Genomic DNA, 22,463 nt, shown 5'->3' on the forward strand with positions numbered 1-22,463 from the left:
ACAAAAATCACTGAGCCAACTTGTGACTACTTTAATGAATAAATTTCTAATATATATATATATATATATAGATATCCTATTATATGTTCTCGTTAAATAAATGGTTGTAGATTTTCAATCTACACCATATCTAGTTTACTACATATTTCCTTATTATGTGCTATCGTTTGTAACATGTTTTGAATGTAATATATTGATGAATTATATACTCATTATTTGTTTCTCATATTTTTTTTTGAAGTTCATGATGTATACTGCTGGAGTAAAAAATCAGTCAAATGGTGGAGATATTTGTATTGCAGACAGTGGTGCCACTCACACCATACTCAAATCTAAAAAATATTTCACAGACTTGAAAGCAACGGAAGGAACTATACATACTATATCAGGTCCTGTGGACTTAATAAAAGGAATCGGAAAGGCAAAATTCATGTTACCAAATGGTACGAATTTTCTGATAAATAATGCCTTATTTTCTCCCATGTCAAAGAGAAATTTGTTAAGTTTCTCTGACATATACCAAAATGGATATGATTATCAGTCAGTGACAACAGAAAATGAAAAATATTTAAGTATCACTGATAAGAATCGTGTAATTGAAAAACTACCAAGACTTCATTCTGGTTTACATTATACACATATAAATGTACCTGAAGTAAATGTGGTAGTTAAAGAAAAATTATGTGATCCTGTAATGATCAGTTTGTGGCATGAGAGATTAGGTCACCCAGGATCAACAATGATGAAAAGAATAATACAAAATACACATGGACATCCATTGGCGGATCAAAGGATCCCTCATGATGCACTTATCCCATGTACATCATGCTCACTTGGAAAGTTGATAATAAGACCATCACCTCTTAAGGTTGAAAAGGAATCACCAATGTTTCTTGAAAGAATTCAAGGTGATATATGTGGACCAATTCATCCACCATGTGGACCATTTAGATATTTTATAGTTCTAATAGACGCATCTAGTAGATGGTCTCATGTTTGTCTATTATCAAGTCGAAATATGGCATTTGCAAAATTTCTTGCTCAAATTATTAAATTGAGAGCACATTTCCCTGATTATACTATTAAAAGGGTGAGACTAGATAATGCCGGTGAGTTTACGTCTCAAGCATTTAATAACTTTTGCATGTCTATTGGGATTATTGTTGAACATCCCGTTGCCCATGTGCATACACAAAATGGTTTAGCTGAATCATTAATTAAACGATTGCAGCTAATAGCTAGACCATTGATAATGCGAACAAAACTCCCAGTATCTGTATGGGGCCATGCAATTTTGCATGCTGCATCATTGATTCGCATTAGACCAAGCGCAAGTCATACATATTCTCCTTTGCAACTTGCTTTTGGTCATCAGCCAAATATTTCCCACCTTAGAACATTTGGTTGTGCGGTTTATGTCCCTATCGCACCACCACAACGCACTAAAATGGGTCCTCAAAGAAGGATGGGAATATATGTTGGATATGAAACATCTTCAATAATAAGATATATTGAACCCATGACGGGTGATGTTTTTACAGCACGTTTTGCTGATTGTCACTTTAATGAAACATTATTCCCTAGATTAGGGGGAGAAATAAAAAATAAAGAAAATGATGTTTCATGGTGTGAACCTCAATTAATGTATCTTGATCCTCGCACAAAAGAATGCGAGATCGAAGTTCAAAAAATAATGCATATGCAAGAACTTGCAAATAAATTGCCTGATGCATTTACAGATACAAAAAGAGTGACTAAATCATATATACCAGCAGCAAATGCTCCAGCTCGAATTGAAATTCCAAAAACTGGCAATAATGTTATTCTTGAGTCTTTGCCACGCCAGAAACGTGGGAGACCAATTGGTTCCAAAGATAAAAATCCTCGGAAAAGAAAATCAGCTGATAATGAGGTAAAAGAAAGTGTTCAAGAAGAACTACAAATCAATACTCCTTCTGCAGAGGAGATTGATGATGTCAATACGGAATTTTCAATCAATTACGCACATTCAAAAATATTATGGAACCGAAATGAAATGAAAAATCTTGATGAGATATTTTCATATAATGTTGCATATGACATCATGAATGATGATGATGATCCAGAACCAAAATATGTCATGGAATGTCAAAATAGACATGATTGGGATCATTGGAAAGGAGCAATACGAGCTGAATTTGAATCACTCAATAAAAGAAAAGTTTTCGGATCTATCATTCTCACACCTAAAGATGTGAAACCTGTGGGATATAGATGGGTTTTTGTGCGAAAAAGAAATGAGAAAAATGAAGTTACAAGGTATAAAGCTAGACTTGTAGCTCAAGGTTTTTCTCAAAGACCGGGAATTGATTATGAGGAAACTTATTCTCCTGTTATGGATGCAATTACTTTTAGATACTTAATCAGCCTGGCAGTTTCTGAAAATTTAGAAATGCATCTCATGGATGTTGTGACTGCTTATCTTTATGGATCACTTAATAGTGATATATATATGAAGATACCTGAAGGATTTAAGGTATCAGAAGCAACCAATGCAAAACCCAAAGAAATGTACTCAATCAAGTTACAAAGGTCTTTATATGGGTTGAAACAATCGGGTCGCATGTGGTATAAACGATTAAGTGATTACTTGATACGCAAAGGGTATACCAATAATCTTATTTGCCCATGTGTTTTCATTAAGAAAACAACATCCGGATATGTGATCATAGCTGTTTATGTTGATGATCTTAATATCATAGGTACAAATAAAGAGATCCATGAAGCCATTCAACTTCTAAAGAAAGAATTTGAAATGAAAGATCTCGGAAAAACCAAGTATTGCCTTGGTTTACAAATTGAACATATGCCTAATGGTTTACTTGTACATCAAACAACATATACTGAAAAGATTTTAAAACGTTTTAATATGGACAAGGCAAAACCATTAAGTACTCCTATGGTTGTTAGATCACTTAATGTTGACACTGATCCATTTCGTCCCTGTGAAGATCATGAAGATATCCTGGGACCAGAAGTACCATATCTTAGTGCAATTGGAGCTCTTATGTATCTTACAAATTGTACAAGACCTGACATTTCTTTTGCAGTTAATTTGTTGGCAAGGTTCAGCTCAGCTCCTACCAAAAGACACTGGAATGGGATCAAACACATATTTCGATACCTTCGAGGAACTACTGATTTAGGATTATTTTATTCTAACGAATCAAAACAAGATTTGGTTGGTTATGCAGATGCAGGTTATTTATCTGATCCACATAAAGCTAAATCTCAAAATGGATATGTATTCCTAAATGGAGGTACCGCAATATCATGGCGTTCTCAAAAACAAACACTTGTTGCAACATCATCAAATCATGCCGAAGTAATTGCATTACATGAAGCCAGTCGGGAATGTTTTTGGTTGAGATCAATGACACAACTCATTACTGATTCTTGTGGACTAGAACGCAATAAAAGTTCAACAACTATCTATGAAGATAATGTAGCTTGCATAACACAGATGAAAGAAGGGTATATCAAAAGTGACCGAACAAAACACATACCCCCTAGATTCTTCTCATACACTCAAAATCTCATTAAGGACAACCAGATTGAAATGAGATATGTTCAGTCCAGCAAAAACTCTGCTGACCTTTTCACCAAAGCACTTCCAACTGCTATTTTCAGAACACACGTTCATAATATTGGCATGAGGCATGTTCAGAAGATGTAACAACTCAGGCGTTGCCTACTTGAGGGGGAGTCAACTCTATGCTGCACTCTTTTTCCCTTAGCTAAAGTTTTATCCCAAAGGGTTTTCTTTAGCAAGGTTTTTAACGAGGCAGTACTAGTTATTCACTAATAAAATTATCATCCAAGGGGGAGTGTTATAAAAGTAATAATTGGATGATAATTTTATTATTATTATAGATCTTGCATAGTATATTTTTTGAGTATAAATAGGTGTGTTGAGTTAGAGTTTATTGTATGTATTTTTTGGTTAACAAAAACACTCTCTCTCTCTCTCTAGATTCCAAATGCCACCAAACTCTCATTGTACATTTTTCTATAAATAAAAAACCAATTACTCATACCTTTTGTTCAACCTTTATTTTCTCCGTTTTACAGTATCTCTATCTCTATATACCTTCTACAGTCAAGAACCACTAAAGGTAGTTATAAGCCTACTGAATTATAACAATTATATCTTTATATATCCTTCATTTTTTATCCTTAAATATTATTTTATATCTTTAAGCTGTAATTAATTTATCAAACACTTATAAAACATAAACTATAGTTTGTACTTATATTATAAGTTCTAAATTTTAGCTTATAATATAAGTTTCACTTTATCTTGCTCCTAATAAGCAATTGATTAATCTTTACGCCTATAATTTAAATAATAAACGAGTTTAGTCTTGTTTGTGAATCTTGTAAATAACCAATACTTATACTAGTTAAACTTTCTAACTGTCGTTTTCTAGTTATAAGCAGCAATACAAAAGAGTTTATATAACCATCGGATACTAATTAGATAATGAGTAGATGGTAGCAAGTAATTACCCCTTTGCCAATGAGACAAGGGATAATTTCACACAAACCCATTTTGCTCTGTTTCACCGCATTCATCCTGAAACTTTTTAGAATAGTAAACCTACAATTTAACACACATAATGAAATGTCCCGTTCTTATTGATTAAAAACGTTCCATATTAATTGATTTCGTTGCGAGGTTTTGACCTCTATATGAGACGTTTTTCAAAGACTGCATTCATTTTAAAACAAACCATAACCTTTATTTCATAAATAAAGGTTTAAAAAGCTTTACGTAGATTATCAAATAATGATAATCTAAAATATCATGTTTACACACGACCATTACATAATGGTTTACAATACAAATATGTTACATCGAAATCAGTTTCTTGAATGCAGTTTTTACACAATATCATACAAACATGGACTCCAAATCTTGTCCTTATTTTAGTATGCAACAGCGGAAGCTCTTAGTATTCACCTGAGAATAAACATGCTTTAAACGTCAACAAAAATGTTGGTGAGTTATAGGTTTAACATATATATATATATATATATATATATATATATATATATATATATATATATATATATATATATATATATATATCAAATCGTAACAATAGACCACAAGATTTCATATTTCAATACACATCCCATACATAGAGATAAAAATCATTCATATGGTGAACACCTGGTAACCGACATTAACAAGATGCATATATAAGAATATCCCCATCATTCCGGGACACCCTTCGGATATGATATAAATTTCGAAGTACTAAAGCATCCGGTACTTTGGATGTGGTTTGTTAGGCCCAATAGATCTATCTTTAGGATTCGCGTCAATTAGGGTGTATGTTCCCTAATTCTTAGATTACCAGACTTAATAAAAAGGGGCATATTCGATTTCGATAATTCAACCATAGAATGTAGTTTCACGTACTTGTGTCTATTTTGTAAATCATTTATAAAACCTGCATGTATTCTCATCCCAAAAATATTAGATTTAAAAGTGGGACTATAACTCACTTTCACAGATTTTTACTTCGTCGGGAAGTAAGACTTGGCCACTAGTTGATTCACGAACCTATAACAATATATACATATATATCAAAGTATGTTCAAAATATATTTACAATACTTTTAATACATTTTGATGTTTTAAGTTTATTAAGTCAGCTGTCTTCGTTAGTAACCTACAACTAGTTGTCCACAGTTAGATGTACAGAAATAAATCGATAAATATTATCTTGAATCAATCCACGACCCAGTGTATACGTATCTCGGTATTGATCACAACTCAAACTATATATATATTTTGGAATCAACCTCAACCCTGTATAGCTAACTCCAACATTCACATATAGAGTGTCTATGGTTGTTCCGCAATATATGTAGATGGGTCGACATGATAGGTCGAAACATTGTATACGTGTCTATGGTATCTCAAGATTACATAATATACAATATAAGTTGATTAGGTTATGGTTGGAATAGATTTATTACTAACTTTCACGTAGGTAAAATGAGTAGTTTTTATCAATCTTGTTTTACTCGTCATTTCTTCGTTTCTAATCCGTTTTGAGTGATTCCAGTGGCCACGGTTTCGTATTGAACTTAACTTTATGAATCTAAATAGAAAAAGTATAAGTTTGTAGTCGGAAATACAAGTTACAAGTCGTTTTTGAAAGAGGTAGTCATTTCCGTCGAAAGAACGACATCTTGATGACCATTTTGAAAAACATACTTTCACTTTGAGTTTAACCATGATTTTTGGACATAGTTTCATGTTCATAAGAAAAATAATTTTTCCAGAAGTATAGCTTTTAAATCAAAGTTCTTCTTAGCTTTTAATTATCCCAACCAAAACAGCCCCCGGTTTTACTACGACGGCGTATATCCAGTTTTATGGTGTTTATCGTGTTTTCGGGTTTTAAATCATTAAGTTAGCATATCATATAGATATAGAACATGTGTTTAGTTGATTTTAAAAGTCTAGTTAGAAGGATTAACTTTATTTGCGAACAAGTTTAGAATTAACTAAACTATGTTCTAGTGATTACAAGTTTATAACGTTGAATAAGACAACTTTTTATGTATGAATCGAATGATGTTATGAACATCATTACTACCTCAAGTTCCTTGGATAAACCTACTGGAAATGAGAAAAATGGATCTAGCTTCAAAGGATCCTTGGATGGCATGAAAGTTCTTGAAGCAGAATCATGACACGAAAACAATTTCAAGTAAGATTTTCACTCGAAATAAGATTGTTATAGTTATAGAAATTGAATTAAAGTTTGAATATGATTATTACCTTGTATTAGAAAGATAACCTACTGTAAGTAACAAAGGTTTCTTGATCTTGGATGATTACTTGGAATGGATTTAGAAAACTTGGAAGTAAACTTGCAATCTTGGAAGTATTCTTGATTTTATGAAACTAGAACGTTTGGAATTTATGAAGAACACTTAGAACTTGAAGATAGAACTTGAGAGAGATCAATTAGATGAAGAAAATTGAAGAATGAAAGTGTTTGTAGGTGTTTTTGGTCGTTGGTGTATGGATTAGATATAAAGGATATGTAATTTTGTTTTCATGTAAATAAGTCATGAATGATTACTCATATTTTTGTAATTTTATGAGATATTTCATGCTAGTTGCCAAATGATGGTTCTCACATGTGTTAGGTGACTCACATGGGCTGCTAAGAGCTGATTATTGGAGTGTATATACCAATAGTACATACATCTAAAAGCTGTGTATTGTACGAGTACGAATACGGGTGCATACGAGTAGAATTGTTGATGAAACTGAACGAGGATGTAATTGTAAGCATTTTTGTTAAGTAGAAGTATTTTGATAAGTGTCTTGAAGTCTTTCAAAAGTGTATGAATACATATTAAAACACTACATGTATATACATTTTAACTGAGTCGTTAAGTCATCGTTAGTCGTTACATGTAAGTGTTGTTTTGAAACCTTTAGGTTAACGATCTTGTTAAGTGTTGTTAACCCAATGTTTATAATATCAAATGAGATTTTAAATTATTATATTATCATGATATTATGATATATAAATATCTCTTAATATGATATATATACATTAAATGTCGTTACAACGATAATCGTTACATATATGTCTCGTTTCAAAATCATTAAGTTAGTAGTCTTGTTTTTACATATGTAGTTCATTGTTAATATACTTAATGATATGTTTACTTATCATAATATCATGTTAACTATATATATATCCATATATATATACATCATATAGTTTTTACAAGTTTTAACGTTCGTGAATCACCATTCAACTTGGGTGGTCAATTGTCTATATGAAACCTATTTCAATTAATCAAGTCTTAACAAGTTTGATTGCTTAACATGTTGGAAACACTTAATCATGTAAATAACAATTTCATTTAATATATATATAAACATGGAAAAGTTCGGGTCACTACACATAACACCATCAAATCCACTATAAAACATATGAAGAGGTACAAAAAATTTATTAGTCATATTAGTTTGCAAAGATGTTTATCCAAAATATGAAAATCAGTGGGACGGTACTTTTCACGGAACCAAACCGAAAATCATGGAACCGAACCGAACTAAAATTATTTGGTACGGTCCTCGGTACGACTTTCTTTAATAATGTGGAGACGGACCAAAACCAAAGTAGTTTGGGACAGAACCGTATCATGCACGTGCCTACATAACATCACAATTTGTTAATGAGTGACGATATATCCACTCATGTTTTTAATATCATTAACACACATCAAGTACTTGTACGATACAAGTACATAATGCCTGATAAATGATGAATTTATAAATAAAAAACATGAGTAAATATATCACTATTCTTTGTTAATACATGTTATAAATATCAATATATCACACTGGGATTTGCTAACGCATGTTCTCGTGAAATACGTTAAAGCACATTTAACAAACTCGAAATATTTTTAAATATCAGAAATTACATTTAATACACACAAAAACATAGTAATTATCACATTGAATTAATGAGTATTAAATGCAATTTCTGATATTTAAAAAATTTTCGAGTTCATTGAATGAGTCTTAACGTATGCTATGCTACGGGGCATACATTAGCAAATCCAACATATAAATATAATTATGATTCCTTGAAATATAACTTTTAAACTAAACATGCACTTAACATGGCCAGCTTCGAATCAACAATTTCGGTCAGATGTACTCTTTTATTTTCCTTTTCCGTAATCTTATTGAGTTGCAGGGTATGAAAATGGTTAGAACGTAGGCACTTAAAAATACAGAGGTAAATTCAACATACAAAATGTAGTAACCACATCGAAATATGGAATTAAAAAAAAAAAAAAAATAAAATAAAATAAAAAAATAACTTGAATTTACACGAACAATAGTTTAAAGCCAATCGAAAAATGACCCGGTTACATTCCCCCCAAATATTCAAAAACAACCCGACAAACCATTGAACAATGACAATCATCATCTTCACCCATCCATATGATAACTAAATCACACAACCGGATAATTTCGGTTACTTGGGTCCCACAGGACTAAAGCCATGATCATATGAGGTCCCAACCATCAACTCTTTGGCTATCTTTACTCGATTCAGATGGCTCAGTTTCGGCTCCTTGTGATCTCTTTAGCTTTGCCACCATTACCCACATGTTCGCAAGCTCGTTTTCAAGATAAGCTTCTCTTTGTTTCAACTGCTCTACTCTTTGTTGTAGTTCGTTTTCTCGCTGATCTTTTTGAGAGAGTAACGCTTCATAAGACTTTTCCCTTTCTTTACTCGAAGCAAGTTCTCTTCTCAATTCAAATTGATTCGGGCTTTGTTCTTTTGGTTTTATATTACTAGTATTGTTTCTTTGACCGTTTTTAGTGGGCCCTGTTGTTTTACGCGATGTTGGTGAGCGCTTTGGTGATGCTAGCTCAGCTGTTAGTTTTTCGTTCTGGTTCATTAGTTTCGCAACTTCTTCAGAAAGGGCTGTGAGCTCGACTGCAGCAGCAGAGGCCAAACCTTTGGCATATGAGCTTTCATCTGCTAGTTTTCTGTTACGTGCTTCTAGCTTCTGTTTTGACTCGGTGAGTTCGATTACTTTCTGTTTGAGTTGTTCGATCTCAAAAGCCTATAATTATGGAACAGGGTTGATTTAGTGCTTAAGAGATTACAGGTCAAAACAGGGTTGATTTAGTGCTTAAGAGATTACAGGTCAAAACAGGTCAGGTTGTGTTGACCCATATAAAAAGTTTCAAATATGATCACAAGTACTAATTAAAGCAATAATCTATTGTTTTTTGGGGGGATAAACCAATTTGGAAGAGGTTGTAATCATATATTACCTCTAAAATTTTGACCTATAACAACGTCAATAAAATGTATCATCTTAATTTTGATGCTTGAATTTGTATCAGTAATTGAGTTTTTATTTAATTTTTTTTTTTTTTTTTTTCATTTAATGTATGGTCTTTCAATTAAATTCAAAAGAAGATGTATACGATAAAAACATACATGGTCAAACTCAACCCAGAACCATTCATATAATTTCTACCCAGCTGACCCAAAACAGTTGTCCTGTTACCCAACAGACCCGACCATTTTGATAAATCTACCTAATACTATAGTATGAAAATGATTATGAACCTGAGATTGCCGAAGCAAATCTTCCTTTGTATCTTCCGTCTTTGCAGATTCTTCCTCTGTGTGAGGTTCATCATGTGCATCTGAAAGAAGTTTCATGGAAGCGATTGTTTCTCGTAGTCCTTCGCATTCACTGATCTGGTAGAAATGTCAACACAAGTAATTCAAAAAACAAGGGAAACTAAAGAGTTACACAAATTCCAGGAAAAAAATCATGCACTGGTCTTGTACCTTCTGGTTGAGCTGTTCCTGGATTACTCGATTATCTGCAGTTTTCACCTGTAAAAAAGTTGGTACAACATCTTTCAAGTTAAAGGGAACAGCTTGTGTATTTTAAAAATAAAGGTCTAGACATGTCTATGCAAAAAAGAAGAATATTCTCGCAAAGCTAAAATACCTCAAGTTCAAACAACTTCTCGTTTAACTGTTCTTCTAGATCGGAAACAGACTGCATGCAAAATGAAAATGGAGCTAAAATAATTATAAAAAAAACTTGCGCCAATGTTGAGACGTACAAATATATAAGATTGTAGCACTCACTCTTGATTGTTCAACTTCATCCGATTTGTGATGAGATGAGGCAACTGATTCGGTAATTTTGCTATCCAGGAGGCAGATTTTTTCATTCTTCTGTTTGATTTCTTCATTTAATCTGGTTATTTCCACCTACATTTTAACACTATACAAAGTTATTATCTCCAATATACTGTTAACAGTTAATGGTTGCAAAAAAATTGACTTATTACATTCAGGAATTCTTTCTTAATATCTTGTGAAGCCTCCTCTGACAACTGTTTTAGGGCTTTCAAATTTATTGCAACCTCTCCTAACAAAACCTTTTGTTGCTCCCTCAAGAGATCAATTTGATCAATTGTCGTGTAACTAGTCTGATTATCACAGAACAAATAAACTTATGAGCTTTTGCATTTGCGTAATCATATGAACTACTTCCAAAATGAAATAATATAGAGTAACCGTCCTTTTGTTACACACAAGGTTGCAAAAATCACAACTCGGGGAGTACTCGGTCAGGACTTTTAAGGGAGTACTCGGATGTTGACCAAGTTTGACTTTGACCGATTTTGATCGAGTTTTGACCGATTTTCCAAGTAATCCCGAGTTTAGTTTGACCGAGTTTTGATCGATTACTTGCCGAGTACTCCCCGAGTTGCAAAAACCGAGTATTCGCCGAGTAATTCCGAGCTTTGCAACACCAATTACACATAACACATATACATAAAAGGGCATACCGGAGGAGTCTCTTGCTGTAAAAAATTATCGTCATCAATTTGTTGATCTTCTTTGGCATCTGATAAGTATTCAGCAGACGTGCATTCTTTAGGCAAAGAGTGTGAATGTATGGATTTGATAGGAGGATTATGGTTAACCGCTGAAGGAGTTGAAAGTGAACTAATAGATTTGGCTCCACTTGATTTATCACTTGTACTAGTCAAAGCCTCAGAGGTATTATCTCGTTTCTAGGTAAAGAAATAAACAATTTAGAAAACGTTATAAAAGAAGCATCATATAATAATAATATGATTTTGACATAGCGGACACAATATTAAACATGCAGAATGATATAAATACCAAATAGTAGAATACTAACGACCAAAATGATTGCAACGGAAGTCATTTTCAGTATATTATTGATAATCTGGTTGAATATGGGTTTTCTAAACAGATGGAGATTACATATATGAGAGCAAGAGTTTGTTCCAGAAAAGAATAATCTAGTGGTGGCAAGATGTTCAGTTCAAGTGGGTTGGGTTAGGTAAATATATTTATAAAAATATGTCAAGAGGTTCAAGGATGTATGCACCAAAAATAGATTTCGAGCAACTTTCTCAATTGCCTCACTAGCTAAAAAAAAAAAATTTAGCCTGTTTAAGATAATAAAAAATCCAAATGAAACCATGTATAAGAAAATGGGTTGAAATTGTCACTTTATCACCTATACAACAAGTAGCATGAAGAGTTGGAGTATGATGAGATTTCAAGCTAACCAATATAATATACGGAGTAGTACACATTAACTACAAAAGAATTACCCGCAGTTTTAACCAGTTTAGTAATCCAGGCTTCTTTATCTTTTTGTCTTCCTTCAGCACATCATTGTAAGTTTCTGCACTTCGATCAATAGAAACACACAACTCTACGTTTTCCTCATCCAAACTTAAGTCACGCTTTCTGAGCGGGAGATAAGAAAGCTGCGCATTTTAGAGATTTATGATGGATAAGCATGTTTTTAATATACTTTTGTAACCATTATAAGAAATTACATTACCCATCCCACCCATTTTGAAAGGTTTATTAGAAGGAAAGAAGTAAGACAATAACATTTCATTTTCTTTTAAAAAAAATAAAAAATAACAGTTGATACAATCTTACCTCTTCTTCCCCAAAAGAATATTCTCTCCTCAAGCTAGGACGATGCGAAAATCTAGATGTGTGCGATGATTTGTTGGAGACAAGAATTAATTTTGTCAGTCGTTGAATTCGGCTTAATAAAGCTTCTTTAGCTTCTTCTTCTTGTTCCACTCTCGATGGTAGCCTAACTTGACCATCTTCTAACTTCATAAATTACATTAATACAAGAAACAAATCAACCTTTTTCATCACAAGTAGAAGAACAAAAAAAAAAATTAATAAGGGTACCTTTTGTTTAAGGATAACAATATCATCTCCTCCAGTATGCTTCAATTGAGGAACAGTTATAATGCCCGATTTTAGTTGATCCAGCTCTTCTTTTAAAGATCGAATTTCATTTTGATATTTCTTTATAAGAGATTTCTCATCAACGATCTGAAAGTTAACGGTTAGTTACTACCGCTGTTAAGAAAGACTCTTTTTGTAAGTGCCGAAAAAATAAATCTCCATACTCCATACCTTATTTTGAGCAGCCTGAATTTCGCTGTGCTTTGCACGATGGGCAAATTTTAGTGTGTTATGTGTCTCTTCTGAATTGCTTGATGAGGGAGTAACAGTACAAATGAGCTGAAAGAGAAGAAAAAAACAGGCATCCATAAGTAAACATATGTGATAACATCAAAATTTCTTTTACATTCAACAAGTGACATTTATTCATATTAAAAGTTAGATTTATGACTTACTGATACTCTTCCATGACCACTTAATGAAGATTGAAGAAGCCTTGTCAATTTTGAGTCCCTGTATGGTATGTGAGAAGCTTTCCCATCTGTTAATTTCAATATAACCTACGATAGTTCCAAGTCAGCCAAATGAAATAAAATTAAAATACAGCAATATAAAGCAAAATATATATATATATATATATATATATATATATATATATATATATATATATATATATATATATATATATATATATATATATATATATATATATATATTATATAGCTCGTTGAGGCCCATCCTAATTTTAAGAGGCAATATTTGTTGTGTTTGTTGGTACTTTTTGAACTTTATCTAAAGTTCTGTAATTCTGCAAAGAGCTATGATACCATGCATGTTCATTATAGCATCAAAAAACTTTCTGGTTATCATTTTTTAATTTTACAAAATATTATATTAAATGTGTTGAGCATAATATAAAAAACAATACACATAACAAGAATCCATATTTTCAAAAAGAAAATTAGGAGGTTATATCCATTTACATACAAGTTGGATGCCTTTTGACTATTTGAGCCATTTTCAAGCTAGCCTTAATTTACGGTATTGATGGTTCGATATTGCCACCTCCAAAGAAGATATAAATATAGGCATTTCAGACAAGAGCAGCTGTGACAAATAGATCAGAAACTAGGAGTGGTGACACCATTTTCTAGTTGATTCTTGCGACAGAATTTCAGACGCATAGATCATGTCCGGAGGTATAAGTATTATTTATGTTAAAAGGTATAACCTTAGTCTTGGTGACACCGATTTTTCTTTTCAATTAAACAAATATTAGTAAAAGGGTTGCAATTGCTCTAATAATACACAATAGCACAATTACAATTTACAGGTCAACATTTGCAGAGTAATATTACACTGAGAGTATAATGGCAATGATTAAGGACTTACAGTTCCTAGGGTTAACAGGCTTTTATTTATATACGATCCTTCTTTTTGGCGAACACCATTGGTTTCTGCTTTGGAGCTTTCAGAGCCTGCCAGATCTATTAGGTTCTGCAATTTAAAGTGAAACACAAGTGGTTAAACCAAATTAAAAAGACTTAACAATGAATGCATATCAAAGGTGGTATGTGACCATTTCTTACGTTCTCGCAAGTAACCATACCAGAAATAATATTTAGTCAAGTAGAACAAAGGTAGCAATTGTTGATACAAATAAAACTAAGAACAAGTCTAAGATGAGGTTCCGACACATACCAGCTGTGAAAAATTAACAGCCTCCCCTTCAACATCTTCACCGGTTGGGCTACTCTCAATTGTCTGTTAACAAGGCAAAAGAACATGGAAACATGTTTGAACTTAAAAGAAACATGTTATGAAGACAAAACAAACATCTACAAAACAAGAAAGATAATGTTCCTAGATGAAGGTTTGATCAAGAAGTAATAAGAAGTTTAAGACATGTATTAATTGCTTTAAAAAGACCGAGATTGTTTTGAAGCAACCAGAAAGTAATAATTTGCAATTGACAAAAGAGCTAATTCAATTTGCAATGGACAGACAGTTACCAGAGTAAATATCGTATGACTCCTGCTGCTGAGCAAATTAAAATTTGTTGAACCGACATGTCTGTGCTCTGGAATAATAAAAAGAACAAGCCCGATAAATGAATTAAGTTCCCTAATAATTAAATCAAAAGCTAATGAACTATGGCTACTATAGTATCAAAAAACATAATAATAAAACAGGCACAAAGGGTATAGCAGAGAAAAACTATAATTTTTTTGACTGTAGTACTAGTACTCTAATGCAAACTCTCAATCAATGACACCAGTTACAGAATATACATCTTACAGTATAAAAACCAACGCACAAATGATGCACAGGAATAATAAACTGTCGCAGATTACATATTTGTGCCATATACCCAAGGCCATTAAAGGATAAGAAGAAACCAAAGTACTATGTTAAGGAAAACCACATAAAGAAAAGGTTAAAAACGTAACAAAATTACGTAACCATCCAACAAGGGTACATGGCAGTAAAATTTTTTAGTAAATGATTGCTGCGCAGTAGTATTTGACCCAAAATCATTAGATGTGGCATACAAGTACAGTGAAAGACATTAAGACTTGGAACTAAGGCCCAGAAGGAAAGTACCTTCTCCAACTGCAATAAGGGAAAGAGCGTGTGCAGGAGATAACACAACTTCCTCCTTTATTCCTTCCACAAACGCTCCCTGCAAGCAACAATAATTCCACGACCTAGTCAACTTGACCATTACTAGAACACTTTATCACAGAGTTGCATTGGAGTCTTGCAGCATTGAAAAACATGTAAGCTTCTAGAAGGAATGCAAATGTGGAGACAAATACATGGGGTCAACAAGCTAAAATACTGCCTTCGGGGTACGTAGACAAATTATATGGTTTAATATTGGTTATCATAGACATGTAGTGTAAGGATTGCTGTTTAATTTAACGTATGAGGACTTAGGAACCAGCTTTATATGAGTAAGGAGTGCATTATAATGCTATATTATTTAAAATAGAGACAATTTGTACATACTTGATTATCTCAAGATAATACTGAACTACAAATTTGTGTACAAATGAATAGATAAGTACTAGCAGAACTAATATCATCCAAGAAGTTGATTATAAAAGGTTTTCGACTTATAACCTATCTTCAAGTATGAGCAAACTTCTACTCCAGAGTTCAGTTACCTTAAAGTCTGGCTTTAATCAAACAAGCATGAAACGCAGCTGCAAAACTTACAAGAAGGTACTGTATTTAGATGCTTAATCCTTCTATGTTTTAGCTAACTCACATTAGCTTGTTTATCATATTACTCAGAATCTCTATACTGTGTGAACCACTTTTAAAATATGTACATGATTAACACAGCTTTTGTCGTTCTTTTCTTGAGGACTACAACTTGAGTTGCAATACTTATAGTCTAACTTATATGCAAATGATGATTTTGCCATTCCGGGTCATCTAGCAAATTACTCTATTCAGATCCTTGAATATATGAGAGAAGTCAGACCACCAACGAGACAAGAAATATCATTAATAACGTAGTTATCCATTCAGTGGATACCAGTCTACAGTGTTTGTATTTTGTACCATGCATCATGGAGAGACTACAGGGTTTGAAAAGAAAACACAACAGTAAAGTCCGGTTGTGATCCATTTTCTAGATAATAAAAACACATACAAATGATACAAGTACTGACAAATGTGAATATTTTTGTTGTATGAATATAACATGCAAAAGCAGGTATCAGAAGATGATCTACATAGATTACCTGACTATCCTCTCGTATTCTTAAATTTTGTCCAGCCGGATTCAACAAGTCATTGACAACCTGAAGAAATTTTTAAGTTTAAACAAGAAGATATCAAAAACAAAATTAAAGAAAACAAAAACAGAGAATTTTGCATCTGTAAATAAGTAGCAAAAGAACACTAGACTAATTTAGTTACAGTCTTTAAGTATGGGCAGAATATAGATTTAGTTTTACACTTCAAAATTAGGCTTAATACAATGGCCAGGTAGTGATGATCACATAATTAAACAAACATTTGAAGAATCAGGACCACCAATTAGTAATCTTTATTTATGTAGCAAGCACTAACAGGTGATTAATGAAGCAATAACGCACCTCATTGTAAATTTCCAAATACGAGACACGCAGAAGAAATTCACGATTTGGAGTCTGAAAAAAATACAGAATAATTCAACTTCCTCTTGAAACAAGGATAACTTATTAGATGGTATCAGAGATTTCAATGGTGAGTACCTCTTGAATGATGCTAAAAGCATCCTTTACCGCCAAGGGAATAACTCCCGGGGACCTCTGGTCACCCTATCTTGTATGTATGATCAAATTAGCAAAGTGAGTACATTGAAATGTAAACGTAAATAAATAATATATAAAGCGCACGTACGAGTATAAATGATTGCAGTTTAAAACCATTGTGTTGATTACCCTCTGGACATAGTTATATATTTAGTGTCTAATCTGATAATCAGTTTCTTGAGTCATGTGACAAAATATGATTATTTAAGAAATAATAAATAACTTGACCGAAGAGAACATTGTTATGAAATGAGAATAAAAGGCTCAGATTAGACATAAGTGGTAAGTAGGTAAAATGTATTTCAGCCTTCAACTAAGTATTGCTGCAACTGTTACAAAAGTGATTATATGTCCCCTAAGCAATTAGAAGTAGGATATGTTTATTCAAACATCAAAAACTGAATGATGTAACTTCAGATAGAATCAGATAATCAGTTCCGAAAAGCACATCCAAACCCTTCACTTCACTTACAAGGTACATGTAATACAACACTTATAGACAGGTGAAAATAATATGTACAACTCAAAAAAACATAACAAACCCAAACAATAATATGATAAAGCTCATAAACTTACATGCATCGTGTGAGTCTTTCCACTACTTGACACACCATATGCAAATATCGTTCCTGTCATTGAAACAGATATGCAAGATTTATACGCCGATAATGGCATACTATTACAACACACTGTCACGAACACACACGGGAAGGGAAGGAGAGCAAGAAAGAGTTAATAAAACTGAAAAGCAGCTGTCACTAGATTTATCATGAAAAACGACACTTAATAAGGGATTACTTACTCATATAATGGCCAAACATTATACTAGTGTGTAAAGAAACACTCGCCAAAGGGAAGTATGATTTAAAGATTGGAAATGAAAGCAATTATGGAAAGGTTGAAACTTAAAATAAATGAACCCTGATGAAAGGTTTAAGATATATAAAAATATAATCTTAATGCTGAACGAGAATATGACACCAATTACACTATCACATACTAAATAACCAAGGATAAGCGCATTATCGTCATTACCACTAAAGAATTTGTGATTTCATATGGTTGAAATAAATCTATAGGCAATTTCTAAGTATTAAACCAAGGTGTAACTGAAAGATTCAATAAACATAACCATAAACGTCTGCCCCTCGGGATGTTTTAAGGATCAGGTCCCTGTAATGCAGTTCGGGTTTCCGCCTGAAAGCGCATGTGTGCATGGAAAATGATCGGATGTGTGGGTTATTCCCCTGTCAGTGATTCTAAATACTTGTCTTTCAAAAATAAAATAGAGGGATGACAGAGGATATAGAGGTGTGGTGACATAGGAGAAACTCTAATTGGATATCTTAAAGTGCCTTTATAATCATGGTGTGTAATTTTCTACTTGTGCAACAACAACGGTCTCTAAAAACTGAAATAATAGTTTAGTACATACATGGTATGAAAGAATAATTATGTCCTATTTGTATATTTCATATCCGTTCAACCATTGTGAAGCGTGTGAAGCATATCATTTTGAAAACCTTATCATGCATCATCAAATTACGGTGTTTTGTTTGTAGTTTATAAGAATCAACAGTATTTTGCCAACAAAGTATTCATACAACACTTGATGACCATTGAAGTTCATTGTTATCTTGTAGACAATTAATGCAGTAACAATGCCTGCAAAGCATTCAAAACTTTGCATGTTCTATTAATTAGCTTACAATTCATAATCATCTCTTTTGTCAGTTGTCACAAGGTATTGATTGGAAGAAAGAAAAAACACCCGATTATATCCAGTTGTAAAAGATGACCACAAATACACGATTATATCCAGTTACTGAAACTAAAATGCTTACTCCAACTCAGAAATGCAGTATAGTATTATATTTGTGATTTTCAGCAATCCCATGTCACAATATAAAAACATCAAAAATTGGCAGAAAAACGGAAGTCAATATAAAAAGATAAGAGATAATACCATTAACGCCTTCCATTGCACCACTAACAACATGCTGTGCTGCAATATCGTATACATGACGAGTTGTGGTTGTAGGCCCAAACACCCGATCTAGAAAATAAGTGGGAAAGAAGGCCAGTAAAGATATATGGACCCCATAAAGTGCAAATTAGAAAGATACATAAACGGAGTATTGTTATTAGAATTAGACACAAACACCCAATCAGGATATGAATTATGATAAGAGAATATAAATGAAAATAGAAAAATGAAAAAAATAAAAAACAAATCAAACACTTCCTAGTACTTTTCACATAAACAACTGCACTTTGCATATTTAAATACTTATGTCCCCTTCACTAACATGGTTTACTCATTTGACCCACTTTTGCAAAGGAATCAATTTATTTAGCACTTTTTGTCCAGTATCACTAATTATTGCAAGTGTGGTATGATTCACCTATTTTGTAAATAATTAATGTTCATCGTATCATTTACAACCCATAGCATGGTACAATAAGTCAACAAATCATGTACCTCACTTGTTCAACTGCTGTCTCCGATCCCTTATGCAATACTCATAATATCAAACAACCACTTAAGGATGTTTATTACACTATACTTGTCCTAATTAAACCTATTTTAATTAATTCTGAAAACTTAACATAACTCATGATCATCAACAAAACTAATGTGAAAACTTTAAAAAATTAAACATAACCATAATCTAATTCATACCATATGCATAAGCTATTGATGGAGTCTCCTCATTCCGTAAAATCGTTTCTCCATCTGCATACCACGCTATTTCCTCTCCTTGCTTGATTTCCCTCGGACTAGATATACGCACAACAACAAGTATATTTACATCCAAACTAACCACACATATACATACATGTGTATACATATACATATGGTATTATGAAAACAGAAACATCTTTGAACTATAGAGTTAACTCTCATAAAATGTAACAATATTCACCCAAACTTACTTTAAAAGTTTTAACTGTCAAACTTTCAATCGGTGCTAGTTTAGGTATCTAGTTACTTATTCGGATGTAATATGCGTTATCTGCTTACGTGGCAAGCTTTACGACATCACAAAAATGAGTGCCACGTCAGCCGCTTACGCGTTATAAGAGATCAGGTACGTACACTAGCAATAACCGAAAGTATTTTATGCATACGCTACAGATTTTTAGGTTTGATGCATACAACAGAATTCTGAACAAACTTCAATACATTTCAGATACAATTATTTACACGTATATATTTTATACAAAATATTTAGTATAATAATAAAAATCATAATCATTATCATTATCATCATTATTATTATATAAATATAAATATAAAATAAATAAATATATATAAATGATATAATCTGCAGGGAGAAATGGTTACCTGAGAGGCCGAAACCGAACGGTAACAGTAACATTCTCTTTTGATCTTTCATAATTCACCGGCAAATTCTGAGAGTATATATACTGCGGTTTACTTCTAGCAGATGAGGCCGGAGAACTGAGATTATCAACAGAAGCTTCTAGAAACTGTTTAGAGGATGAAGTGGTTGAAGAAGAAGGCGAATTCACATATTTCGAGGTCGATTTCCGTGTTTGTAACGTCAAATCCTCCATCGATTAATTTGAGGTTCAAATTGTGACCGTAATCGTGTTTCGATTTAATGCTCCTATGAATCGCATTGAAAATTCGATTAGATCTGAAGAATGTGATTGAATTCGAGAGTCTAAATGAGACTGCAGCTGTTTCAATCTTGTTACATGAGAAGTTTGTTTTTTGAGCGAGGAAAAGGGAAAAAGGAAAAAGGATTGCCTCTGTGTAGAGTATATAGAGATAGAGTGGTGTATCTAATAAAGACAGCTTCCACTCCTTTTGGGGTTTGTAATGATTATTGAATTAAGACAAAATTGTCAAATTCGTTCCTGTATTTGTCCAAATTCTTTTTTTTAGCCCCTCTCCTTCAAAATCGTTTTTATTAGTCCTTAAATGACATTTTGAATCCCAATTTGGTCCCTGCTGTTAACTTCTGTTTGACATCCGTTACTTAAAGAAAACACATGCCTGTCACGTGACCTTTTGTTTATCCGTAGTCTATATCTGGTCTATTTTACCCCCAAATTGGGATTGAAAAGCGCATCTAAAAAACCCTAATTCAAACGACCTTAAATCCCTCAAACCAAACTTCGATCCAATGAAGGTTTTTTGTGTATGTGGGAGTGATTCCGTCATTCGTACGTCTACAACAGCAAAGAACCCAAGTCACCATCATCACCATCATCACTGTTAATGTTGATGATTCCGTTATCTGAGGTAAATAGCTAATATCATCACTACCATCACTACCATCATCACTGTATTCAGATTCAGAACTACTATCATCACTATTTCCATTATCATCAACATTAACAAGTTCGAGGTCGATTTCCGTGTTTGTAACGTCAATAAATTAAAATTAAAATTAAATTGAATTATTCTTTTTCCTTGTAGACTTTAATATACTTCATTATACTTTTTCATTTTTATAAGACCACTTCAACGGTCCCGTACTCAATCGCCCTCAAGCTAAATTTTAAAGGGCGCCGTTGGCAATCATACCGCCCTTGGCCGCCCTCCCATGCCATTACACCTTGACTCAAACGGATCAATATATTTTTTTTTCACTATTAATACTCTATATATTTAACTTTATAAACCAACATAAATCAAAACACTCAACATTTTAAACACTCTGAAAACTCAATATTTTTTTTTTTTAAAAATGCCTATAAAACCATTATCCAAAAAATTCAAAACAAACCAAACCATCAACTCGATACACAATGATGTAACAATATTTTTTAATCACTACTTGAAAATCAAATGTACAACTCACCTTCAGGGTCATCTTCGAACCCGAATCAAGGCATGAGGTTTGCCTCGTACGCATCATAATCACCCGGTTTTACTCCTCCTCAATAATACACCAATTATCCTCCCCAATAACAATTCGCTAATCATCCTTATCAACAATTCCTTCATCCTCAACAAAAATATTCTCACCATTAATTCCCTCAACAACACCTCCAACCAACAATTCGACAACCTATCTTTCAACAAACACCAAATCAAATTCCAAAAAAAAAATCAACCGATACCGAATTCGATGAAGAAGAAGTAGAAGTCGTTCAGGAAACTCAAGCCGAAGAATTTGAATAAGTAATTGAAAGTGACTCGAAAGGAAAAAGGAAAGAAAAAGTGAGATGCAAAAAAGTGGCGTGGTCGGATGAGGAAAGTGCACTTTTGGCTAGGGTATGGATGCAATCCTCTGAAAATTTGGGAACCGGTCAAATAGCTAGCCGGACG

The 22,463-nt window shown here is 32.9% G+C and overlaps 1 protein-coding gene across 1 annotated transcript; it reads right to left on the reverse strand.

The window, feature by feature from the left end:
- Positions 1-8,771: 8,771 nt before the first annotated feature.
- Positions 8,772-20,938, reverse strand: LOC139844141 (kinesin-like protein KIN-7K, chloroplastic). Its single transcript, XM_071834351.1, has 23 exons — positions 20,505-20,938; positions 19,839-19,936; positions 19,122-19,211; positions 17,732-17,784; positions 17,096-17,161; positions 16,958-17,011; positions 16,601-16,660; positions 15,450-15,528; positions 14,858-14,925; positions 14,547-14,609; positions 14,238-14,342; positions 13,301-13,405; positions 13,077-13,184; positions 12,846-12,992; positions 12,579-12,761; positions 12,239-12,397; positions 11,438-11,665; positions 10,934-11,074; positions 10,728-10,853; positions 10,585-10,635; positions 10,419-10,466; positions 10,191-10,325; positions 8,772-9,675 (listed from the first exon to the last, which is right to left on the reverse strand). Exons 1-23 carry the CDS (start codon positions 20,735-20,737, stop codon positions 9,109-9,111), a joined length of 2,967 nt encoding a protein of 988 aa, XP_071690452.1. The 5' UTR covers positions 20,738-20,938; the 3' UTR covers positions 8,772-9,108.
- Between the last annotated feature and the right edge of the window lie 1,525 nt (positions 20,939-22,463).

The sequence above is a fragment of the Rutidosis leptorrhynchoides genome, chromosome 4, assembly GCF_046630445.1.
Source record: "Rutidosis leptorrhynchoides isolate AG116_Rl617_1_P2 chromosome 4, CSIRO_AGI_Rlap_v1, whole genome shotgun sequence".
Taxonomy (NCBI): Eukaryota; Viridiplantae; Streptophyta; class Magnoliopsida; order Asterales; family Asteraceae; genus Rutidosis; species Rutidosis leptorrhynchoides.

Bases quoted from the DNA above. Each gene is read 5' to 3' on its own strand.
- LOC139844141 (XM_071834351.1), bottom strand. From the start codon at position 20,737: ATGGAGGATTTGACGTTACAAACACGGAAATCGACCTCGAAATATGTG. The intron at 17,785-19,121 runs GTATTATCTCTT...TTTCAATGACAG, and splicing joins TGCAATGGAAGGCGTTAATG to GAACGATATTTGCATATGGT. The intron at 17,012-17,095 runs GTACTCACCATT...TATTTTTTTCAG, and splicing joins CTTTTAGCATCATTCAAGAG to ACTCCAAATCGTGAATTTCT.